Consider the following 25,159-nt stretch of genomic DNA (forward strand, 5'->3'; position numbering starts at 1 on the left):
ACATGCACATAAATAACTGCACTGGCAAAACGTTCGTTTTCTTTTTCTTTTCTTCTTTTTACCCTTTTTATGTTCCCTTTTATCGAGAATATTCTCTGTTAGAGTCACAAATGAGTAACAAATTATTTGTACAGAAGTCCATTATATATCAAGACAAAGATTAGATTGAATGGGTCAAGCTAAGACCTTTCAAAAAAACCAATAGAACATTGACACATTGCTGTGATTCAAGAGAAGGAACAACAAGACCAATCATGCCTCTTTCTTCTGGCCTGGTATCTAGAGTCAAACTCTGCAGTGCCTAATCAAGCAAAATTTTCATTGAAAATAATTGAAGTATTCCACAGTTATGAATTTGGCTGTAGGACTCTATAATTAAACCACTCACACAATCTTCTTCTCCCACCAATAATGCTTAGCATCTGGCTGAACCAACAAAACCCAGGAAGTTCAGAGTCAAAAGCTGAAATCATAACCATAACACAACTACTTGTGCCTTGCAAATTCAAGGGTCTCCAGTGGTGGGGATCTCCGCTATCATTTGCACTCTAATACAGTGCAAAGTAAAAATGGAATTTCAAGCAATACTTTTAATGTCCTAGCTTGCGGTAAATGAGATTCTTTGCATTGTTTAAAGAGAGATTTCCTTATGTGATTTAAGACAGATAACTAGAACAGATTTTAGAGTAGCAGCCATGGTTAGTCTGTATCCGCAAAAAGAAAAGGAGTACTTGTGGCACCTTAGAGACTAACAAATTTATTTGAGCATAAGCTTTTGTGAGCTACGCTCAAATAAATTTGTTAGTCTCTAAGGTGCCACAAGTACTCCTTTTTTAGAACAGATTTTGAAATTCCAGAATTTCACGGGCAATGTTTGGGTCCAAGGTTTTGGTTTATCTCCCTGCTGAGATACGAGAAGAGGTATATCAGCCACTATATTTGGATCTGGATCCCAGTTCAGATGTCAAACCTCTCCACAAGTGTGGGTATGTTCAGATCCAAGGTTTTGGTTCAGGCCTATCTCTAACACAGATCATGTTTGGAACAGCTTTTAGTGTTATATAGCCCCTTCCATACTAAGAAGCAGGTTTAGGTTTCATTGATGTGGATTATCAGTGGTACCCTATTTTAAACTGTTATGGGGAAGATGGACAGGGTCTTATGGAGAAGCCTCTCTTTGTCTCAGGAAGCACAAACAAATACAAATTGAAGTAAACTAGTGAATTTCAAGAACTCACCACATTCTCTGTGTTCCCTGTCCGATTGGCAAGCTGACATTCTTCTGCATGCCCATTACAGAAGCAACTTCCCCGGACAATCAGATCATAGATAGCATAGTGGGCAAACCTCTGGGGTTTCTCCAGCAATCCCAAGCCTTGGCAGGGACACTCCTGCCTTTTTAACAAAAGGAGGCGCAGGTTGGTGAGTTTCAGGAGGTCTTGGGCCTCAGGACTATATGGGTCTTCAATCTTGTTGGTTGGAGTTAAGGCACGATAGATCACCTAGGAGGCAAACAGAAAACACATCCTTGAGGAGATGCAGCACCCCTGAATATGTGCAGTCCAGACAAACGGGATGCTCAGGAAAGAATAATAGTTGCCATTTGGGAGGCTTCTCACAGCCTTAGTCATGGTTGACATGTATGAGGCACCAGGTAGTGACGGATTGTGACAACTCAGACGAATACCGGGGTTGTAAATGCAACACTGTCCACTTTTCTACACCACTTTCCACCTGAGCATCTCAAAGCATTTTAAGAAAATACCTTCAGCCTCCCAATACCTCTGTGAGGTAGTCTCACCATTCTAGAGTAGTATAAACCGAGGCACAGGGAGGTGAGGTGATCTGCTCAAAGCCACACAACTGGTCTGTGATAAAGCTGAAAATAGAATCCAGGAGTCATGAGTCAGTCCCCGAAACTAACAACCAGCAAACACAGCCTGTCACACCACTGTTAAACATTAGGATAAGCAGATCATTTTAAAGGCTGAGCCAAATTATTAATTAGGAGGGGCTAGAGAGAGAGAGAATCTGCAGTATTCAAACAGTTAAAATCCACGAATAAAGGCATCCTATTGCTGCTGGACATAAGAGGCAAGGTTATTGTTTGTTTGGAGTTTCCATGTTGCTGAGAAAGGCTATTCATATTACAGATTACAGAATCCCAACGGAATAATAGTTTTTTTCTTGGTATCAAGACTCTGATTTTGTGTTTAACAAAGGCTGCAGGAATATGTCCTGTTTTAGCTTGGATTCCACTTTGACTCTTCCTCTCTTCAGGGTCTTTTTTTTTATATTGTGAGGGTGAGTGGTGGAGATAGAGGGGTGACAGTGAACTAGAGAGCTGGTCGCATTAGTTCCCAGGCTTAGATTCCCTTTTCGATGTGCTGTCTCTGATTTGAGAGCTATTTTCTCCTCTGGCTGAGTTTTGCCATCATAGCAGAGGTACTTGCCCTCAGGGTTCTTTGGCCCTGCTTTATGAGTAGTGACAGTCTCTGTCTGACTAACCATATTAGTGGAGTGAAAGCTTTGTTTCCATAGGGATTCCCTCTCCCTCTCCCTCTCTCTCTCTCTCTCTCTGGATTTTCTTTTTTTGTGGACAGACAAGTTTAAATACCTGCTGTGTGTAAAATATTTCTTCTGTTCCTTTTTGTTTGCAGGGGCCAGAAAAGAACTGGTGGTTTGTGCCTAACAGATAACTCTGTTGTGTGTTGATGGCACATGGGAGATAAACCCCCTTAAAATAACAGAGTCAGCTGCCTGACTCAGTAGCAGACCGACACCTGACAGAGTTATGCCACAGTGCCAACAGCACATTTCATGCCTTTCCACAGCATTTTCTATTTTATAATTTTCCCTTTTTTTTATTCTCTTCTTTTATTCTGCGGAGCCATCCACAAAGTTGCAAATGACCCTGTCTGTTCAGACCAGAGATGTCCACATTCCCTTGTTCAATGGAGATATGGGCAGATTGCCCAGCCTGTGCAACCCAGGTGCTTACATTCCCCTGATCAATGGAGCCATGATAAAATAGCCTAGTCCTTTCTGCCCAGATGTGCACATTCCCCTGATCAATGGAACCATAAGCAAATGGTCCATTCTGTTTAGTCCATGGGCCCAACATTCCCCTGATCAATGGAACCATAGGTCAATGACCAAATCTCTTTAGAACAGGATCCTTCATTTGCTTATCAGTGGAGTCATGGGCAAATGACCCAGTCTGATCGACCCAAAGATCAACATTTTTAGACTGATAGAGCAATGTGGGAATAGATTGGTGTATTCACTCCTAGTTCCTGGTGTATTCACTCTTAATTATACCATGTGCAAACCTAATACCTGACACTTCTCTAGAGCCTTCTGACATTAAGTGTCTCAAAGCAAGTTATAAATAATAACATATTAAGCCCTGAAACAACCCTCTGAAGGTCTCTCATACTGGCACAAGGGAGCTGAGGCCCAAAAAAGTTGATCAGTCTGTTTAATCTGTCTTCTTGTCATCCCTGTACAAGTTCCATTCTTCATATGTACTAGCAAGCCACTAGGACACTTGAGAGACCACAAGTTTGAGAAAAAAATATTTTAGTGGCATATTGCTCCGCGACATGTCAGCTGAGGAATGGTGACTGGCATGGGGTAAGAGCTGGGAGATCTGGGTTCTAGACCCAGCTCTACCACAGCCCTCCTGTATAACCACAGGCAAATAATTTAATCTCTCTGTACCTCAGATTCCCTATCTGTAAAATGGAGGCTCATAATACTGATCTACGTCACAGGCTAGATCAGGGATTGGCAACCTTTGGCACGTGGCCCATCAGGGAAAGCCGCTGGCAGGCCGGGACGGTTTGTCTACCTGCAGTGTCCACAGGTTCGGCCGATCGCAGCTCCTGAAACGGCTTTCCCTGATGGGCTGTGTGCCAAAGGTTGCCAATCCCTGGGCTAGATTGTGAGATTTAATTCATTAATATATGTGCAAAGATTTAGGATTTTCAATAGAAAAGTGCTATAGAAGGTTCAAAGAAGTATTTTTACTATAATTACATATCCTGAATCATATTTAAATCTGAGGGAAATAGAAGTGCATTGGCATATGCTAGCAATACATTTGGCCCTGTCTAGTGTAATATTAGAAATCTCGTATATATTAGTGTAAGCCACATTTTTCAGGTAGTGATTAGTGATTTGGGTATCCAGTTAATTGCCCATCCTCTCCAGATATTAATAGGTATCCTATGTAGCAATGAGTTCTTTAGGCTGAAAGAACGGCTACAGGGTGCTAAGCTCTCACTACTGCTCTGCCTGCTGTCATGAAGGTGTTTTGCATTTCCTTTCTTAACCTGCCAGCTCAGAAAATACTCGGGCTCCTTGTGAATTGATTGTTTTGCAAATATTTTCATTTCAGGCTTTGCATCTCTTCAGGGGAGTTGCTTTGACATTTCCAAATCCTCTTAGAGCTCTGAGTATCTACCCATCAGCAGAGATGTTAATAGCTTTGGAAGTCCCATAGGGATCATGGCCTCCATTTATGGAACAGCAATATTCCGTTCCATTTGAGACACAAGAAATTGCTTACCTGATTTATTCATGATGTACTTCTGCTTTTTAGAATAAGTTCAGTGGTGAGATTAGAGTTGTTTATCCCAGTCTCTCCCAAAGAAAGATTTTTACAACATTAAAACCTAATTCCAGTGACATAACAAAAGTGAACTCATATATATGTTCTTCCTGGGCTCAGCAATCACTGGCTCCTTGCTAGCCTTGACTATTACAAGAATCACAGAAACTGAAGGTCTGTCCACACTAGGGAAATTTGCACCGGAGTAGCTAACGTAGATATGTTGCACTGATGCAAAGTGGAGTTTGAACTGGTGTGACTTACTCTGCAGTATGTCAAAGAAGAGCAAATCTTGTTTATTACAAGTGCAGTGAGTCATTAAGGGTTTGCACAGGTGTCTGGAGTGAGTCACCTGAATGCATGCCCCATTTTGCACTGGTGGAGCACACCTTTAGCGTTTGATTCCATTTAGCAACACCAGTGCAAATTTCTCTGGTGAACACAGAGTCTGAGTTTCAGATTCTTCAATCCATCACACTCCCTGGAGGAGAACCCTGGTCTTTGAAACACTGAAGATAAAATCTGCTAGACACGAATGATTGTGTAGTTACTGTTTCTTTGTTGGCTATTATTATTTTTTCTGACCCTGCTTACATTTTATTATTGTTTTGTCATTAGTTGATCAATTGTTTTTTATATATGTTACGGTGAAGGCCAGTAGGCATAATTTAAAATACTGGTATTTATCAGGTGGGATCTGACATCCCATCTGATATATGTTTCCAGGAATAATTCATTAATAAATACAACCGTCTACTAAAAATGTTTTTGCTAAAAAAAGAGATGATAAAATGTTATTTGTTTGTTTTCATTCCATCGGAACGAATGAAGCCCTAGTTAGAAGCCAAATATATCCAATGATTGTATATATCACTTATGTGCTGTATATAGATTTTTTTTGTGACTTAGGAAGACACTAAAGTCATTTCAATTAGTTACTCATTTTATATTGTATGAGGAAGTACAAAAAAAGAGGCAAGGTGTTCTTGTGGCTAAAGAGATCTCCTCAGACTTTTGGGTTTTATTCAAAGCCTTGCCATAGACATCCTGCATGGCCTTAGGCAAGTCACTTAGAGCCTGTTCCTGCTTAAATCCATGGGAACTTTCCCAGTGACATCAGTGACCTCAATCACTGCGTGCCTCAGTTTGTCCATTGGTAAAATGGGGATAAGAACACTTACCTCCTTTACAGGAGGTGAGGGGATTGATTCATTAATGTATGTAAAGTGCTTTGAGATTCCCAGATGGAAGATAAAGTGAAAAATATTAATTTTAACTATTATCAATATTTTTTAAAAGGTGGCCATCTAAATAATGTCTGTGCTGGTGGTTTGAAAGATCACTAGATTAGAAGTGGATCTACGGCTTAATAAACTTATAATGCCATGGGCCATGGAAAGAGATAGTCTACACTGAAAGCTCTCAATCAATTATCTGATGCTCTGAGATCTGGCCTTATCATTAGTTTACAGGGCTGGGTTGTGCATTCTGAATTGTACGAGGCAGATTCTTGGCATACAAATAGACATTTGACTTTTACATTTTGTTTACCTTATGGAAAAATTGATTTGTTTATTAGCTTTCCCTGGGTCAGTTGCAAGTTTGGCATCCCGACTACGTTCCTGGAAAAAGGTCAGGAGAATGTAATAAACAATTGTGTCGTTCCTATTATTCTGATGCCAACTCTTGATTCAAAGATGGCTTCCCAGTATGTGACATTCATCATAAGGATATTCTATTCTATTTAAATCCATCACTGTGGTATCTGAGTCTTTCTGCTACCACGCTTTTTGCCCTAAAATTTTGAGTACCTTTCCCCAACATTAGTGTGTAGGTTTAGTGAGAGTTGTCTATGCATAAATAAAGGACAGAGTCTTCTCAATTTTCATTACAGATCCCACCCTGATAAACGCTGAGCAACTCCCATTTTCCACTGAATTTGATTGGAGTTGTGGGCTCTCAGCATCTCCTTAGAGGCTCTCAACATCTTATGGAAATAGATCGTAAGTCTTGAGTTACTCTTATTACCAGAAACTGAAATTGTAGCTGAAAGCTTAGTAAGGATTTTCATGCTTAAGTGCAGATCTGCTATCGAGTGCCCATTCGTCACCTTAGTTCCCCCTCCCGCTCACACTTCTAATTTTCATCAGTCATTCAGCCATGATTCATAAAGATGGAGATTATCCTTAGGGTGACCAGATGTCCTAATTTTATAGGGACAGTCCTGATATTTGGGGCTTTGTCTTATATAGGTGCTTATTATTCCCCCATCCCCGTCCCGATTTTTCACACTTGCTGTCTGGTCACCCTAATTATCCTGGTCTGCCCTGACCATCCTAATAGCCAGGAAGTTAGCAGAATCCAGTTCAAAACTAATCAAGACAGCCATCTTTAGGGGATGTGTTTTTCTGTTCACCAGCTAGCACAGCATCATAGTGGATGATATTTTAACTCCAGTCAAGAGGGTCATCTTCATGCAAGAGACAATGTCTCAGATTCTTGATTTCTTGCCATTCACTGAATCCACGTTTTGCTTCTCCACTCTTGAGGCCGCTAATTCTGTTTTTTTAACATGATCTCCCAGCCTGCAGTAGTCAGAAAAGATGTGGACACAACAAAAGCTCCCCTCATAGCCTCAGGTCAAGGAATATGAGTCACGCATGCAGGGAAGTTCCTATGCATGCCCTCCTACAAAAGAAGATCCTTGTGCAGAACAAAAAATGAATATTGCAAATCATCACTAAGATATGCTGATCACGTTGGCTTAATGAGGACAATAATGTCCCTGCACTCAAAGCATGCCCATCAGAAAGAAGCCATAATAAAAACTTCCATCAATTCAAAATGTTCTTCAGTAGTAGGTTGCTTGCAAGTTGATTTAGTTCTTAAGGGTGTAGTAAGCATTTTCACCTCTCAAATTTTCCTACCCTTTAACAGATGTTATATGATCAGTTTAATGGAACTACAGTGCTAAATGCATTATTCCATCCTGCAATGCAAGAGTAATCTTTGTCCTGTTTTATTCCATCCTGCAATGCAAGAGTGATCTTTGTCCTGTTTCAGAACATCATCAGAAAAACACATAATTAGAAACACAAAGAAATCCCAGTTTTCTTTTTAGCTATTTGAGCGTCTCATTGATTCGCAGAACAGGTTGGCTCCAAATCTACGGCATTTCCATCCTCCCACTATGGACAGTAAAACTATGGAGCAATTAAAAAACAGAATATGGCAGTTTATTAAAGAAATATCTATGCATTTAATTTTTGTTTTGCACCTATGATCCAGTTAAACCCAGCTACAAAGTGACACCTTGGATTAATTCTATGCTTTCCAACACAGTGAGGGGGCTGATACCTCTTCAACTTGCATTTGCTTTGGGCTATCTCAGTGAGCAAATCTTCCATTCAACATCTACCCTTGTCATCAGTATGGTGGCTCCATTTTGGATTCAGAATATCCAAAACATTTCTCCTAAATTCACCTCACAAGAATATTTTTGAGTACCACAAGCTACTATTCCCATTCTACAAAGTGTTACATTCCATTTGGTAAGAATTATAAAGCACTACGGAAGGAGTATCCAAATTTTGGGCCACAATAGCAATTTGCCAGGAGTCTAAGGATCATACCTATGCAGGGCAATCCAAACAGTATGTCAGAGCAGCTTTCTGCTGCTGATGGTTGCTGTTGCTTGTTGGTGGTAGAGTAATGCATAGTCTTAGAGGAATGATTCATTGCTTAGAGGTCAGAAGACAATGGGAAAGGATCCTGTGTGATGAAGGAAAAACTATTTCACTAGGAGGGTCGTGAAGCACTGGAATGGGTTACCAAGGGAGGTGGTGAAATCTCCATCCTTAGAGGTTTTTAAGGCCTGGCTTAACAAAGCCCTGGTTGAGATGATTTAGTTGGGGTTGGTCCTGCTTTGAGCAGGAGGTTGGACTAGATGACCTCCTGAGGTCTCTTCCAACCCTAATCTTCTATGATTCTATGAAGGTTAGAGATGGACAATACTGAAATGCCAATCAACTCCCTGAATGGATGACCTAGGCTGGATTCTGATGGGAAATGCACCACTGCCCATCACCAATGCCATTTCTTCTCTACCTTTCCTATGCAAAGCTTGTCTGAAAGATTTCCAAAGAACCAACCTGCAGAACAGAGATCTAACAGAAATCTAAGCTGCCACTGTCTTGGTGATCATAGTAATATATAGAAAACCACAGAGCAATTAATAAATTATCTTCTGCATGGAGTTAAAAACAAAAACCATGTAAATTATCCACCAGGCTAATAACTTCTCATACAAAGAGATTTTTCTCAATTGAGACTTGAAAAAAGAAGTGGGAGCTTCTCCAAGCTTTTACATAACAGCGTGAGGATGAGAAATCTATTTGGTATCTGCTGCCCGGCATGTCAGGACTCGCAGAAATAATGCTAGAAAAACAGTGTGTTTTTCTGGCTGGTTTTCAAGGTGCCAAACAAATATCCCTGACATGGCTCATTATAAACCTGGTCAGAACGGGTTGCCACTGGCTCTCTGCAGTTCATATAACAGGGAGGCAGGCCCCCAGACCTGTCCTCTCTCAGCCCCATTTGTTTCTTCTAGGTTCAAGTCACCTTCAGACACAATCCGCTCTGTCTCCTTAAGCTTGTCCTCCAGAGAAGTGAGGCCTGGCAGTGTTATCCACTTGTTTATTCTGCTGGTGTTAACTACTTCCCGCCAATATGCCTCTGCATTTTCTCTCCTCTACAGCTCAAGTTAAACTAAACGCTGAACAGACAGCCCTAGTCATAACATTCGGGCACTTGCCTTCAAGAGTGACTAATCCCTCATCGAATCCTTTCCAGCTGGAAGTTGGAAGAACCCATGGATCACGCTGAGCTCTGTTTGCTATGCCTGCTGCAGATCTCCTGGACATTTCACTAGAGCATTCAACTCTGTCCCTTGCACCTCCGCTATTAGGGGGCTTGATCTTGCAGAAAGATGAGCAATCCCATTTGTCATTGACTTCAATGCTTTGTTGAATCAGACCCTTAAATAGCTGCTGATGCCTCATTGAAAACCTTGTAAATTATTAACGTATCCACATATTGCAGGTAAAGAGAGGGCTCTTCCATCTTTAATTTAAGGGCATTTGCCTGAAAATAGTTTCCCCTGCTTAAAGGGGCACCAAAATGCAAGTTCGCCCAGGGTGCCATATTCCCTAAGGCTGGCCCTGCTTAAGAGATCACCTGGTCCTGCTGCTTATCCCTTTGCGGAGGCCTTAACATTGTCAGTTCTCTAATCGTTGTGATGCCACAAGTAGATTATGGTGTCAAGTGGGAGGAATAAGCAATGGGTCTAAATCTTGCAGCCCTGACCTCTCTGTCCCTAATCAGGAAAAATTATCATTGTAGTCAATAAGAGTTTTGCCTGAGAAAGGACTGAGCAAATATTGTGCATGGATATCCCTCTTCCCACCCCTTTGCAGCACTGTCCTCCTCTTTCTGGACTCAGAACAGGACCCTCTGTGGGTCAGGGATCTGTATGTCCAGGTATGCTATGCACACATAACCCTGTCCCCCGCATTGGTCCCTATGAAGGAGCACTGACTTTTGAGAAGGTTCCCCCAGTGTGATGAAGAGCCTTCTCTGGGCTAGCAGCTACCCAGAGAGTTTCTAGCAGTGTTGCTCCATGGCAGTTAGAGAGGGAACAGAGACCCGGGGCCTCCATGGTGATGGCTCTGCCCCATGTTTGAACAAATTGGTGCTTGTGAAGCAGAGAGCTGCACCCCCTTACACCAGGTCTGAATTTGACCCTCACTGTGTTTTTTAAAATAGGAATAATTAAAAATCTGTTAGCTTAAAAGTGACATCTTTGACAAAAAGGCAGCACGGGGTACTTCCATACCCAAAGGGGTCACAATGGTTTAGACAATGAAGAGTGTACAGGTCTTCCAACCAAGGCACATTTCACATGTTGCCTAGGAACCAGTTACCTTATTCAGGCATACACAATTCCTCTCCCCCCGAGTGAATTCCAGTAATGAGCTTATTATATCACACTTCATTGGTGTCATCTGTCACACAGACACACACATAAATGGATGGGCCTTTGATTTAAAACTCACTTATACTCTTCAGACCCAATTGCGTAAGGTCTTATTTCTGATCATCAGCTCCTGAGGCTGTAAGTGGGACACTGTGATACAGACCCTGCATGTTAATGTTTTCCTTTTACACAAACATATTCTTCTACAGAGAAGAACATTTGTTTTCATTTCCGGGTGCTCTAGTTTATTTAAAAATGCGCTCCTGATGTCCCACATCCTTGAATGCACGTGCTGTCAATATGCAGGTTCAAGCATCCCCATCCTTATCTCCACCAGATGGGATCTGAACTCCCAGGCTTCTGAGCACACCAAAGTCTGACTGCAGTGTTGAATTAATTTAACCTTTTGCCTTGGCCACATCTTCATTTAAACTGTCTGACCCTAACGATAATATTAGTGTTGGTACCTACATACAATAGTGAGTGGTGCATTAGAAATGTAGACATATAGACAAGTAGTAAAAAGTTCCATCTACTGATGCATAATGCCACACAGAAGCATTACTGTAGACAGATGTTTTACTGGAGGTGAACAAATCTTCTAAAAAATGTTATTCCATAGTTTTATGCTGGGGTTTGGGTGAAGCTGGTGGGCATAACAGCCATCTTTCATTCAGGCTAAATGTAAGAAGCAACTAAGCTCCTTTTGGAGTAAAATAGCTGAAGCCAATAGGAGCCACTGCCCAAAACACATGCCACATGCAAGGCTGGTCAGGAGCAGAGCTATGTGGATGGAGAGGTTTCACTGGGGGTTGAATGCAAACACAGATGGCAGAATACTGCTTTGGTGGAGGCCTGTGTTTATATGTGAGCAGATGGAGCCAGAAACATCACAGACATAGACAGAGAAGGCAGCAGAAAGCCAAGAATAGCTAGAGAAGAATTTGCAATGTGATCAAGAAAAAGGTAAAAGAGAGCTTTTGGGGTACAGTGCTGGCTGGAAAAAGAGGCTTGGAATAATGAGCAAGGAAATAGTCTCCTCTTGTTTGATTCTTACTGTGTTCAGGGAAACAGAACTTTGTTTACATTCTTTGTAAATAAGCAGGTTTGCATCAAAGAAATCCCTGACACTATTATCAATTTCTCCTCCTAACAAAAACAACCTGCAAGACCTTGAATATTGGCTATCAGCTCAGGTCAAAAGGGGTAACACTAGCATCTTAATCATCTTAACATTAATTGGTGACTTCAGTTGGGAACAAGTTAGATAATTTCTCAGAAGTTACCAGCTTGTGCTATGAGTTCACCAGCTCTCATGCCCTACACCCCTTTTCCTGGGGAAGGCTCTTCAGCAACTGGATGTGGGAACTCCAAAGAAAACAGAAATGCTGCAGGAAATATCATTGGGGATTCCTTAGGTGGCACTCTTCCTTCTGAGTCAGTATTGAATCAGGTTTCAGAGTAGCAGCCGTGTTAGTCTGTATCCGCAAAAAGAAAAGGAGTACTTGTGGCACCTTAGAGACTAACAACGAACGCTTATGCTCAAATAAATTTGTTAGTCTCTATGGTGCCACAAGTACTCCTGTTCTTTTTAGTATTGAATCAGTGTCCCAGGGGCACTGTGCAGATATAGGTGACGTCTTTCGACTAAGATGTAAAAACTGACCACATGTGGTTAAAAATCCCATGGCACTTTTTGTGAGAGTAAGTCTGTTAGCTCAATGGTTCTGATCAACTTTCACTTTTGGTAACTACATTCCACCTCCTTTCCTCCCTCCATCTGTTTCATTCGAATAAAAAGTCTGGTGTGTCATGGTGCTGGCTCAGAATGGGTAATGCCTTTGTACCCCAGACATACCCACATTGCAGTGATGATGGTGAATTAAGTGGTCCTCATAAAGTCTGTCCATAACTTCAGGATCCTTTGGGATTATGGGTGCTATATAAATGAAAGATTATGAATTGCAATGCTGCACATCAGTAATCCTCTTCTCGTTCTCTGGGAGGATGTTGGATCGTGTTGCTCTGTGCTGCTCTACACCTGCAACATTTCATTGCAGAGGTGGCTGGACTTCAATAGTGGGTGAAGTGACCCTGTCTGTTTTTTAGTTCATTCATCAGCTTGTAGAACTATTTGGGATCTTCAAGGTTGTAAGGTCAATGTAAATATATTATTAATAATAATAATCTACATTTCCAGCACATATATATATTGGCTAGATGATACATGGAACCTTTTTTGCTACACCAACTGAGATTTGTCATTGCAGAGGCTTGTGTTGGATGAAGCTTTTACTGTTTGATTTTCTGCCCTTCACGTCTCCGATTTAATTTAGCAGCAACACGTGGCCTTAATGATATTCTCCAAGGTTAAATAAAAATGTGAGCACAAACCAAAGTGTTACAGAGACAGGGGCTTTTGTTACAGAGGCAGGGGAAGGAAGTATTGTTTGTGATTAAGGCCTGTGACTCAAGACACCTGGATTCTACTCCTAACTTTACAAGAAGCCTCCTGTGCGACCATGGGCAAATCACTTCACCTTTCCACGCCTCAGTTTCTCCATCTGTAAAATGGCAATAATGCCATTTATGTGTGTTCTGAGGTGTGATGCATTAGATTTTATAAAGTACTAAGAGCCTTGATCAGAAGGTGCTATAACAATGCAAAATGGTATTAGGTGTTCAGAGAGTATTTTGATGGGTGCAAAAGAAATAACGAAACGGAAAACATACAAGTACAGTTGTCTTAAATGCAACTCCACTCTCCTTATTTCATGTTTTAAAAAAATCATATTCACTAATTAGAAGAGCTACAACTCAAACAACAGGATGGTCTGGGAGTCAGATCAACTGCCACACATTTCCAATACATGCACCATCCATATGCATAGGTCATATGCTGCCAATGCACAGGGGTGAATTTCACTCTTCACCCCTCTATGCGTCAGCTTCCCAGCCTGAAAATAAGGATAATAATTCCTTAACCCTTCAGGCTGTTGTGAAGTTATAAGCACCACTGGAATTCCTATAATTTCATTTTAAGCAAACCAGGGCATCACCTCGCACATCCTCGCTTATTTTGCAGTGAAGTCCCAATGCCAAACCCGGGACAGCATGATCACTTCTGTGACTACGTATTGTGATGCCATAAATAGGACTGTGACCTCATTAAAGGATCTTGGAGAAGATGTAGTTGTAAGGCTCTCGGAGGCACTTATTCAAATATGAATATCTCTGATTATAGCCAAGTGAACCTAAGAGATGTCTGGCCATTCTTGTATAACTGTTCTCTTTTTCTTCTGATTTGTTCATATAACATAAGAGAGGCAATAGAGTCTAATGGAGAAGGCATTGGACTTGGTTGGAGTCAAGAGACTTAGATTCTAAGCACGGCTATCTCATCAACCTGCTGTGTGATCTTAGGAAAGTCACTTCTCTTCTCTGTGCCTTAGCTCCTCATCTGTAAAATGTGAATAATGATACTTACCCGCCTTGCCACCTGAAGTGCTTTGAGATCTATGGACAAAAAGTGCTATACCTGTACATGAAGTAGCTATTTTATTAGTAAATAATTAATAACTCCTCTTTAAAGAGACTTTATCAGTATAAATATATATTTCTTTAAAATAATCTCCTTTTCTATCTAATGGCACCTTAGAGGATTAACACAGAACGAGTTTTACAAATCTAATTTACTGTTCAATATTTATGCTAGATTCCCATTTTTCCCCTAACTTCACTCAACTTGGACAATGAAACTAGGCGGGATAGTTTCACTTCCTGTTTTTAAACAGTTTCACTTCCTAATCCTCAGGCATTAGCAAAATATTGTATGTGGCAACACTGAAAGTGACTGTTTACATTAAAGGCGATTTGACTGACCTAAAAAAACCCATGAAAGCATTTGTATTCCCTTTCTTTTACTGAAACTTCCTCTTTGTTTTCCCTTCTCCTCTTCTTTTATTTTCTTAATGTAAAACCTAAATGTTTTGCCTACCTTTATTTACTGATTTGGACAGTGTCCCTTTCAACACGTAGTCCCTGAATTTTAGCCAGTTTTTAACTGACCCTCTAAATATGGTCCAAATGTCAGTTATCACTTACCTCACCTCGCGTGCAAGGCACCGCATCTGAATACCTGGAAGTGCACAGAGAGCCCTCTTCAATAAGATCATCTTGAAGCCCAAACGTTGCTGTACAGTTGACAGAAAAATATCTGTAGGGCCTCCAGGTCTGTCCATTGTCCTGAGACCTCTCCAATACCATAGCAGCTGGGCGAGGTGACTTGAACACTACTATGACATGAGTCAGGTAGAATGCTGTTTCCAAGTCCAGCCTGATTTCTTCCCTGTGTACTCCTTGTGCAGACTGCCACCAGGAGCCAGGGTTTAGGAAGAAATTATCTGTCATATCAGAGGGAAGGTGGGAGTTATCAGGCTGATTGGCATTGCATTTAGTGCATCGGGGCTGCCCACAGCCTTGGGAGGCCCAATGAAGGAGGTTCTGGTCTGGGTAGAAGCAGTAAAGTTCTGTGCTGTTCTGCCCACATGTGGTAAGAGAGACTGGAGTCCTGCCTGTTGCTAGATTCCCTACAGGAGGATTGCAGGAGTGGCCATCACAGCGGAAGGTTCGTAGCGTTACTGGATCTGAAATACAGTAGTAAGAAACAAAACTAAACAGAATTTCTCAGGCCGCTCTCATTATTAAATATAGGGAAAGAGATACAAACTTCTGACAGTCTAAACCATCATGGAGACACTTGTTCATCTATACCACTAAAGAATTGTCAGAACATTCAGCACTACAACTGAGGACAGATTTTTTGAAAGAACTCCGCGTGGTGGGTGCTGGTCTCTTCAGAAAATTTGACCTACTTGTCACAGTGTTAGTTTCTGGGTGAATCTAGCCTTATTTTAGGTGCCTAACTGGGAACTGAACTCTTCTGAAAACCTGGCCCCAATTGTCAACACTGAGCACTTAAAAATCTGGCCTTGATCTCTTCTGAAAATGAGTCTTGTCCAGTATTACACATCTATATATCTCTTTAATATTATCTCACTTTTGTGTTATCTCACTTTTATTGTACCCTAGTGAAGCTATGCACCTACAGAACAGGTATACTCCATGTATTCTATATTATTCGTTTTGCAAAAGTGCCTACAGGCTCCAATCAGGGATTGAAGCCCCATTGTGCTGGGCTTTGTACAAACATATAACAGAAAGATGGTTCCTGCCCCCAAAATTAAGGCCAATATTTTCACATATGGGTGCCTAAGGTTAGGTACCTACATCCATATTTCGGCTCCACCTAAGTGGCCTGATTTTCAGATGTGTTGAGCATTAACATCACCTGGAACTGTGGGGTTTTAGCAGCTCTGAAGTATCAGTTCCCTCATTTAAGTACCTAAATATATTGTCAAGTGATGAAGTTCAGGCAACCAGGTTTGCAAATGCTGGACAAAATGTTTAGAAACCAAGTTCTACTGATTATACATTATTTTTTTTCTTTACAAAAGTTCTACTATTTATATACTTATTTCTTTAGAAACTAAGAAAATTTAAAAAAAAACTAAAAAAACCTAATATTTACATTTGTTCATCTCTCTAGTTCCTATATGGAAATCATTAATACCTTGTGACATTGAAGTTATAGGTCTCTCCCAAGACCTTATTATCAGTCTAAGGAGAATCATCTTTTTAATGACATACGACACATTCTTCATTTCTTAACGGTCCAGAAGGAGTTAAAGTCTGACCTTACAAGGTCATAAATCTAATCTGAGAGGGGGTCACAAGTCAAACCCTAGGACTCTGTACAAATCCTACAGGAAATAACCATTTCAGAGAAACTTGGAATGGCCTTAAATGCTTAGTAGTCTAGGAGAAGTTCAAAGATCAACTGTTCGTTCAAGATTTAGCAAATTATGGGCCAAATCCTGAAATCCCTATTCGGTTTTTCTTCTGTCCTTACTCAGGCAAAATACCCTTTAAAGTCAAGTTAGGCCTGGGAAAAGACGTGAGGATTTAGCCCAATAAAAATATGGAAATCATAAGCATTGAACCATAAAGTCCAATTTATGGAGAAAAAAATGAGCCCAGCTCATGTTCCTTGTTTCTCTTCTGTCCTTCATTTTGAGGTAGATGGTGGCATTTATGCTGCAGATCTCAGGAGTGAGTGGTGAGGATCTCTACTGGTCTAAGAGAAGCTCTGGACACAGATTGTGTCTCAGACGTACAGGCAGGTGCAAAGTCTTTAGGCAGGGGTGCTGGAACAATTTTTATAGTGGGGGTGCTGAGAGCCATTGACCCAAACTGTAAACTCTGTATAGAATGGAAACCACTTCAAGTCTGCGCACCCCCAGTTCTAGCACCTATGTCTTTGGGGCTGCCTTGTGAACATGTGTAATACGTTTCCATGCCCCCCACAAAGTGCTGGCCGTACTATGCAGACTAGTGCAAAGAGGGGGCAGAGCCAAAGGCCAGCCGTGCCCCAGCAACCTTCTCCTTGCAGGGTGGAGAAACAGGAACAAGCAGTCCCTCAAGCCTGCTGGAGCCCTGATTGTTGGAGCCTTCTTGCACATGCCTCCAACACTGCATTGTTGAGCAAGGGCCTGTAATGATCTTGCTCTTTGCACCTTTGTCCCGTATTTGTGTACCACAGGCTAAAATGTAGGAGTCGGGGGGACCAAACTATCAATCTGGCATCTTAAAGACGCAGTAAATTAACTGAAAAATTAAGAAGATTTTAAAAAATATGTGTATCAATGGAGCTCCAAGGCCTGCTGATAATAATAGTTCTACAGACTAATACTGTAAGTGTATTGTAATGAGAACCAGAAATCAGGCACAAACCATAATCTCTTGGAGTCCAAAATGCAGATCTTTTTCCCAAGATTTTCCCTTAATATCATGAATTCTTCAAAATCCGTAGTACTGGTCAGCCTTTGCAGCGATTTCAAGACATTCAGTTTACCCTGATGAACACACTAACCTCGCTTAGTGTCTGAGCCAAGTGTACTGTGCAATATGGGCTCAATAACCATTTTGTTCCGACCCCTTTTCTGGTTGCATCTCATCTTTTGTGAACCTAAGTAGCAGTTCTGTGTGATGCCGAATGAGGCCAATAGTCCAGCTAAGTACAAGTCAGTACGTGCTGATAGGTAGAGCTAGAAATATTTCAGTTTTTCTTGCTGAAATGAAAGACTGAAAAAAATGTTTCAGAGCAAACAAAATGTTTCATTTCCAGATTTTTTAAATCCTTTTTTGGGGGGGAGGGGAAGGGGTAACTAAATCTAGCTAAATTTCTAAATAAAACACCGTTTCACAACAAAAAGTCAAAAGGTTTTGTTTTTAAAATGTTGAAACAAATCATTTTGACTTTTCTAATTTTATTTTCTTTTTTCTCAGTCAAAACTGCATTTTCCAGTGAATAACCTATTCATCCAAAACATTTTGCCTAGCTCTCCTGATGGATTTTCTACCACAGCACAATATTGCAGACTAAGGGAAATGAACATTTTCCTGTTGAACACCCCAAATCAAGAGAGACTTAAGGGGAAGACTTGTATTGATTTATCAATATCTCTGTATCTAGGGTTTCTACACAGTACATTCCCCTTGTAATCTGTCCTTTATGCCCTGCCCTGCACTTGCCTCTCTTCGCAGAACAGAGAGAGTGATCATGGCCCATTTCATTTTGGTATCAGTTTTTATTTTTAGATGTCGTGTCTTTTAAGGTTGGAGGTCCAGAAATCTGGAGGTTTTTTTGCAAATGATGTAACCTAAGTTACATACTTTATGAATTATTTTATTTACATGAATGACAGCAAATATCCGGATGATCAAAACTTAACCACGAGAAGGCTCCAGCATGGGATGAGTTTTAAGAACATTAGGACTACAATCCTGACTGGCTATGGTATCTCGCTGGGTTGGTGTCCAGATAACGCTGGTGGTGCCCTCAGGCTCTGGCCCTCTCTGCTCCTTGTCCCAAATTGGGTATAGTACTGTGGTTGGGTTGCTAACCCCTGGTGCTGGCTGCTGCTTGCCCTGTGTTAGGATGGTGATCTGGCTACTTCCTGCCATCAGCTGGAGATGCTTCAGCCAGGCTGCTAGCTCCTGACTGGGTGACTAGCTCTGCCTAGTGCTACTTGGCTGGGGGTCTCTGGCTCAGGCTCTGCTTGTTACTCCCTGAATACAGCTTACAAGTTCCTGTGGCCAAGGATTACTGGCCAGAGCACTGCCTGTGAATCAGGCCCGCAGCCAGACCAGAGCTGCTCTCTCAGTTCCCATGACTCACCCGGGGCACACCCCCGGAACCTCAATTGGTCCCATGACTCACCCCTCGAACAGAGCCAGCAGGGACTCATCATTCAGGCATGCCGCAGCAACTCAGCTGCACTGACTCATCCTGTAAGTAAGGTCCTACTTAATTTGCGATATTGCGGAAATTGAGGATCCTGCAATATTAGGTTTCCACCATAATTTTTATTTTAATTGGCTTACTTTGCGCAGACCACAATTTTGTATACATTTTGAGGTTTGCAACGCACACTTTTTTCCCCATTAGTACAGTATAACCCCATTGGTGAGTAGAGTCCTTGGTTGGCCAACAACTGCTCTGACTGGCCTGCCACAGTTTTGATATATTTGCTCTCAGGTTATCAATTGTCACTTTGAACTGCATCTACGCATTGCATGGTTATGGGAGAACGTCAGAAGGTTCAGAAGCTTAATCTGAAAGTTTGTCTGTAGTTTATGTGAACTTCTCTTTTTCTGGGAAAGGGCTTAGAGATCTTCTGAGGTCAGACACCTGGACAAGGTGTCTAGCGCTTCCTGGTTTCGGCCTTGTTGCTGCAGTCCTGAAGCCTTACAATTCCATCTGCTCTGCAGGGTGAGTTCCATTGAATAACACTGAGTTCTTTTTTTAAAAAAACACCTCGCTTCTGGCAGATGAGGTAGAATTTTAAGGCTCTCAGACTGCAGTGCTCTGAGGATATCTTTTCATGGCATTTTGGTATCTGAATTTCCTTATTTTACCTAGCCTAGCTTGTTAATGTCTGGTCTCTGTCTTGTGAGGTTTCATTAATGAGCTCTGAGACCCTTGGGTGAAAGGCATTGTAGAAATGGAAAATACGGTTGTTCCTGTATTAAGTTTCTGTGTTTAAAATGGATCAGATATTATCACCTCAATGTGGTCAGTGCTGTACAAACCAGAGCAGAAGACATTGTCTCTGGTTCCAAAGAGCTGACATTGGACTGGTCCTACCTACTTCATGCTGAAAGCCTTCAGTTTGTATTGGCCATAACTAGAGTTAAGAGCCTTTAGTGCTTCTCAGGATCAGGCCTTGAGTTAAAAATGCCATTGAGACATGTAATATACCATATGGCTAGAGGAAGGTCAGTCTATAAAGTTGTGTGGACAACTGTCTCTCTTTGGTGAATCATCATGGAAAGCCTTCACAGAGTATACAGCAGCAAAGATTTGAAGGAAGACACAAATCATTTGGTACCCAAGGAAAGGGAATGCGGGAATTCTAAGTATTAGAAACAGCATGGAAGAAATCATGGAGCCAAGAATGGGTGAAAGTAAGGACAGGAAACTGCTGTTTCTTTTAGTTCCTGTTGGTGGGCTATCAGTCTGCTACTGAATGTTCTAACTGTATTTAATGACACATGGAAAGTGAGAAAGAATGCAGTTGCCCTTCTGATCAGCAATGACATAGAAGTTTATCTGTTTTGCCTGCTAATGCAGCAACAGCAATATACAGTTCCTGTCTGAACTGCTGTGTCATTAGGAAAAAGGAGAGCACAAACTGCAAATTAGCGAAGGGGTGTTTGAGGGAAGGAGAGAGAGGGGAAACGTTCTGCAGTCGATTGGGAGCCTTGCATTTAAAGAAATCAATCTGCAGGAGCTTGCTCGGCCTCCTGATAACAGATCACTCAATTGTTTCATGGCTATGACCTGAAATGTGGAGTCAGAACGGCGAGGGCACTGCTGAAGAAGGGAAACAGCAGCCAGGAAGCCAGCAACCTCCCCCGAATGCCAGGAGGGGCTCACTGAATAATTTATAAGAGGCTAAACCATCAGACCAGCGCATGGGTGCTGCCTATTACTGAGGCTGATTAACTCTGGCTCCTGCGCTGGATGGCTTGGCCCAATAAACGAGGCCGTGTATTTATTTATTTATTTGTTGCTTCCCTAAATGCTGTGCAGTGAGGCAGCAGCTTTGTGGAGGGCGGCTGGCAAATGACAGTCTCTGATGATTATTGAGCCATTCAATTGGAGATGGCTCACATGGCTGAAAGGACGTACTGGACAACTGTTCAGGCAGCAGTGGCTAACTTCAAATCCCCATTAGCCATCAGAGCCTGACAAATGTTAACTGAAGCCATATTAAATATTAAAAAGTGCATTTTTCACCCTCTCTAGAGGCCTAAACAGAAGAAATGGCACCAGGCCACTCATTTGGGGGCTGATCTAAAGCCCATTGCAGGGAATAAAAAGATGCCCATTGACTCCAGTGGGATTTGGATCAGGTCCTTTATTTCTTGTCAACATAGAGGACCACGAAACAGTGTTTTAAATGTCTTCAGTTGTTCAAATCACAAAGTTCTGATCCATATTTTGGACACCCTAAAAATCTGGGGTTGTCCCTAGCCTATCTCTAGTATTGGTGGATTCACTACAGCTGCGTTTATGATAAGCCAGTTTCACACTGGGTGTGTGTGTGTGTGTGTGTGTGTGCAGATTTCACTTGTTTTACTCTGTTTACCTGTCTTCTTAACAGCTGAAACAGCTGTGGTTGGGAGACTGATGTCTCTAGGGTTTAGTAATGAGCTATAGACTCTTTAGCTTCCCTTTGATAGCAACCAAAACATTTTAGCATTTGTTGGCTGGTCAATGGCCCCTGTGAAATGAGTTCGGTGGATCTCAGTCCATTTACCAGTGGCTAGATATTCACATCACAAAAACCTCTCTCACAACTGGCACTAACAGTCCCCCTTTGCTACCTAAGAGGCCAAAGATTGTATGAGCCGTGGTGACTAGACTATCTCCACTCCTATGGGTAGTCCCATTCCACATGAGGGTTGTGGCACACCAGCAGGAGGTAAAAGATCACATAGAATATGACAGAGTATAAGAGTCTTAGACCCAATGTCCTGGCCAAATCCCAGCTCGACCAATTCCATTCTGCTTGTCTAAATCCCTCCTACAGTCTCAATTATATTGAACACGGCTGGCGTGATTTTCAGAGGTGTTGGGGACTCACAGATCCCAAGGAAGCCAAGCCACTCTGCTAAGTTAGCCCACTAGTGCCCATTGGCAAAAGCAGAATAAGCAAAAATCTGTGCTACTTGGCATTACTTAGTGAAAGTCTGACAGGTAATTATCCAAGGTCAATTTTGTTTCAAAAAGAACATACATCTGATTTTAAGCTTTGTGCTACAAATGGCCATTTTTGGCCAACCCACACCCCCTTTTGGAGAGCTGCCATTAGGAACGCAGCCATGAAGAACCGCCCACTCTCTGGAGGGAGGGCAGAATGCTGGCAGATCAGATCGTAAGAGCGTGAACTGCTGTCAGCCTTTCAAGCTGACCCCCCACTCAGGACACTTTTCAGAGCTCGGCAATGGCAAAGGGAATAAGGCCCTGAGTCTAACTGAACTAAGGCAAGAGAGAGCATGAGTTTCAAAATTGCTGACACCCTCAATTTCACCCTTACTATGTTACCTTTAATGGTCTAAGGGACCATGCACTGGCAGAGGGCATGCATCCGACATACATACCATCCTCCATCAGGGTGCTTCAATTCTGGCCAGGAAGGACCAACTCCCAAGGCAGGGAGGGGAGTTTATTGTACAGTATTTTGGCCAACTATCTGAATAAACAGCATGCGAGTCCTTTAAAATGTCATGACTCTTCAGCTAGATTGCCCAATCTTCAACCTTCAGAGCAGCACTAGACCTGTTTTGTCTTTAACCGCTAGGTCCCACACCCTTATGCTCTGTGTGTCTGTAAGACAATACAGAAAAAAACAAACCATTCCAGACCTTCTGAGCAATCTGCTTCATGCTGCGGCTCATTAAAAATTCACTCTGGCTCTGCAAATCTTACCCAAGGCAAATTTCAGCTGCCTTTACGATAGATTTTCCCCTAAATTCGTTTTTAACTATGTGTTCCCCAGATAGTACCAATAGGTCGACAAATGACATTTCTGTACACATCCCCACTTGTGTGCTGCTGGGATAGTCTCAAGCAGGGAAACTAGCTGTTGCCTCGGATGAGAGACTAAGGGGCAGGAGGTGTAAATACATGATGGGAGATTCTATGCACTTCCCTATAACCTTTCCCTATAATGCTGGGATAGCCAGACTCTGATCTGATTGAAGATAAACCTCTGTATGATGTAGGAGAATATTTCTCTGGTTACTGTGGTTTCAGTTCTTTTTACCTTAAAAAAAATTTGCAGTTATGGAAATCTAATGTCTAATCATGTCATAAAATATAGTCTAGTCGAGGAATAACCTGTGCTGAAGCAATCTTGTCTGCATCTGATTTTAACAGAGAGAGGCAGAAAGCAGAAAATGTAATTATTCTTCAAGACACTGTGTGGAAAATGATGTTATCAGCGCAATACTCTGGACACGCAAGTGAAATTTAAAGCAGTCTGTAGCCTTCTCTAAAGAGAGAAAGAGAGATCCTAAGTCAATTCCCTGATGAAAAAGACACATGAACCAACCCACTGGCTCCTCTCCTGTTTTATCAATACTGTTTTCATATTTTTCTGATCTGATCACCTTAGTTCATCATAATTCAACCTGTTTTTTATTATTCTTTCAACCTTAAAGATGTATTAAACCATGGCAGGCAAAGCTGTTCTTCCACTCCAATGTCCAGTTTCCATGCCCTCAGGGGAGCCATTCTTTATCATAATCGAGATATTTTTAGAATCCTATGTAAATACCAGTGCAGTTTAATCAAATATGAAAAATGTCCAGCTGCTATGCATTGGTCCTAGTCCTACTGACTTTCAAACATTAACCATTTTAATTTAAACTTGCCCATCAAATCCTGATCAAAGTAAGAAGAAACTTGAGTGAATGGTCTACCTTATACAGTACCAATAATATTTCCTAGATAGAATGGCTCTGTCTTTTAATTATTTTTGTAATAAAACTAACCGTAACATAGTTCAGATCTTTTCAGCAGTGCCATCCAAAGAAACTGGCGTCTGACTCTTGTCCTATCTAAGAAGATAGTATCCCCTATCAAAATAAATTATTGGAATATCTCAATTCTTCCCCACCCATCCACTGAATTCTTTCTTTCTTTCTTTCTTTCTTTCTTTCTTTCTTTCTTTCTTTCTTTCTTTCTTTCTTTCTTTCTTTCTTTCTTTCTTCTATAAAGACTATATGTGATTTTCTTGTAATAAAATGAGCTGATAAATTGCACATCCTATTTTAATTCATAGGAAAGGAGAATGGGGTATATAGGAGGAAAGAAAAATATGTATATTGGTTGGCCCAGATTCCTTAAAGAAAGAAAGAAAGAAAGAAAGAAAGAAAGAAAGAAAGAAAGAAAGAAAGAAAGAAAGAAAGAAAGAAAGAACCTTACTAAGAGACTTTAAATATCTACTTTCCCTTCTTCCATCCCCTGCTCTTTTTATTTTTTTTAAAGTTAGGTTTAACTGTCCCATGGCTGACAATACTGACTGATTTTTGCTTACCTGCCTCACCGTGACCAGAAACAATGTATTCCAAGAACACAATCAGCATGATGCCTTTATGCTGCATGTCTGTAAGGGGGAAAATATCTGTCCTTAGTGGAGCAAAAAGAATTTCATAAATCTACAGGTTTGGTGTCTGCATGTTCTTTCTTTCTTTCTTTCTTTCTTTCTTTCTTTCTTTCTTTCTTTCTTTCTTTCTTTCTTTCTTTCTTTCTTTCTTCACCTTCCTCTCAGGGCAGGGGTCCTGGCTGGTGTCTCATTCTTCTTGTTTTATTTAAAATCCAGACAGCTTTCCAGGTCTCAGATGGCTTCTATATGCGTGACCCACATTGCTTCCAAATAAATAAATGAATGGATAGATGTTACCCCTTTGCATCCAGAAAGTAGGTGAAATTCACATCTCTGACACAACCCTGAGACAAACCATCACTGAGGAAGCAAAGCAAAGCTCAGGTCTCCGGTCAGATCTGATAATATGCAGTTATTTTACTTGCTCTTTTAATCTTTCACTTTCATTTGCGGTCCTTGCTTCTTGGGTCCCCCGCCCCCCTTATCCCCTCCCTACGCCCCCCCCCCCCCGCTGCTAATGGGGGTGCAATTAGGGGCTATGCACCCTTGCTTTGTTGTGAATTTTGTCCTAGACAGTGCGCTCTTCCCTTTTGCTCCCTGAGGCAGAGGGTCATAGGAAGAACCAAGTTTGCTTTTCTTTCTGAGAGATGATCGGACAATTACTCCTCTCTCTCTCTCTCTCTGTCCCTGCTCTCACTTCTCCACCAAGGG

The 25,159-nt window shown here is 41.5% G+C and overlaps 1 protein-coding gene across 3 annotated transcripts in view; it reads right to left on the reverse strand.

The window, feature by feature from the left end:
* LOC140914151 (netrin-4-like) overlaps positions 1-24,917 on the reverse strand; it is a 65,579-nt gene extending 40,662 nt beyond the window's left edge. For all 3 annotated transcript variants that reach the window (XM_073351317.1, XM_073351316.1, XM_073351319.1), the window contains exons 1-3: positions 24,380-24,917; positions 14,754-15,295; positions 1,239-1,502 (exon numbers count right to left, since the gene is read on the reverse strand). In XM_073351317.1, coding sequence (XP_073207418.1) covers positions 1,239-1,502; positions 14,754-15,295; positions 24,380-24,446 — 873 coding nt within the window. In that variant the 5' untranslated portion in view covers positions 24,447-24,917. The remainder of the gene's footprint in view (positions 1-1,238; positions 1,503-14,753; positions 15,296-24,379) is intronic.
* Between the last annotated feature and the right edge of the window lie 242 nt (positions 24,918-25,159).

Source organism: Lepidochelys kempii, chromosome 7 (genome assembly GCF_965140265.1).
Source record: "Lepidochelys kempii isolate rLepKem1 chromosome 7, rLepKem1.hap2, whole genome shotgun sequence".
Lineage (NCBI taxonomy): Eukaryota > Metazoa > Chordata > Testudines > Cheloniidae > Lepidochelys > Lepidochelys kempii.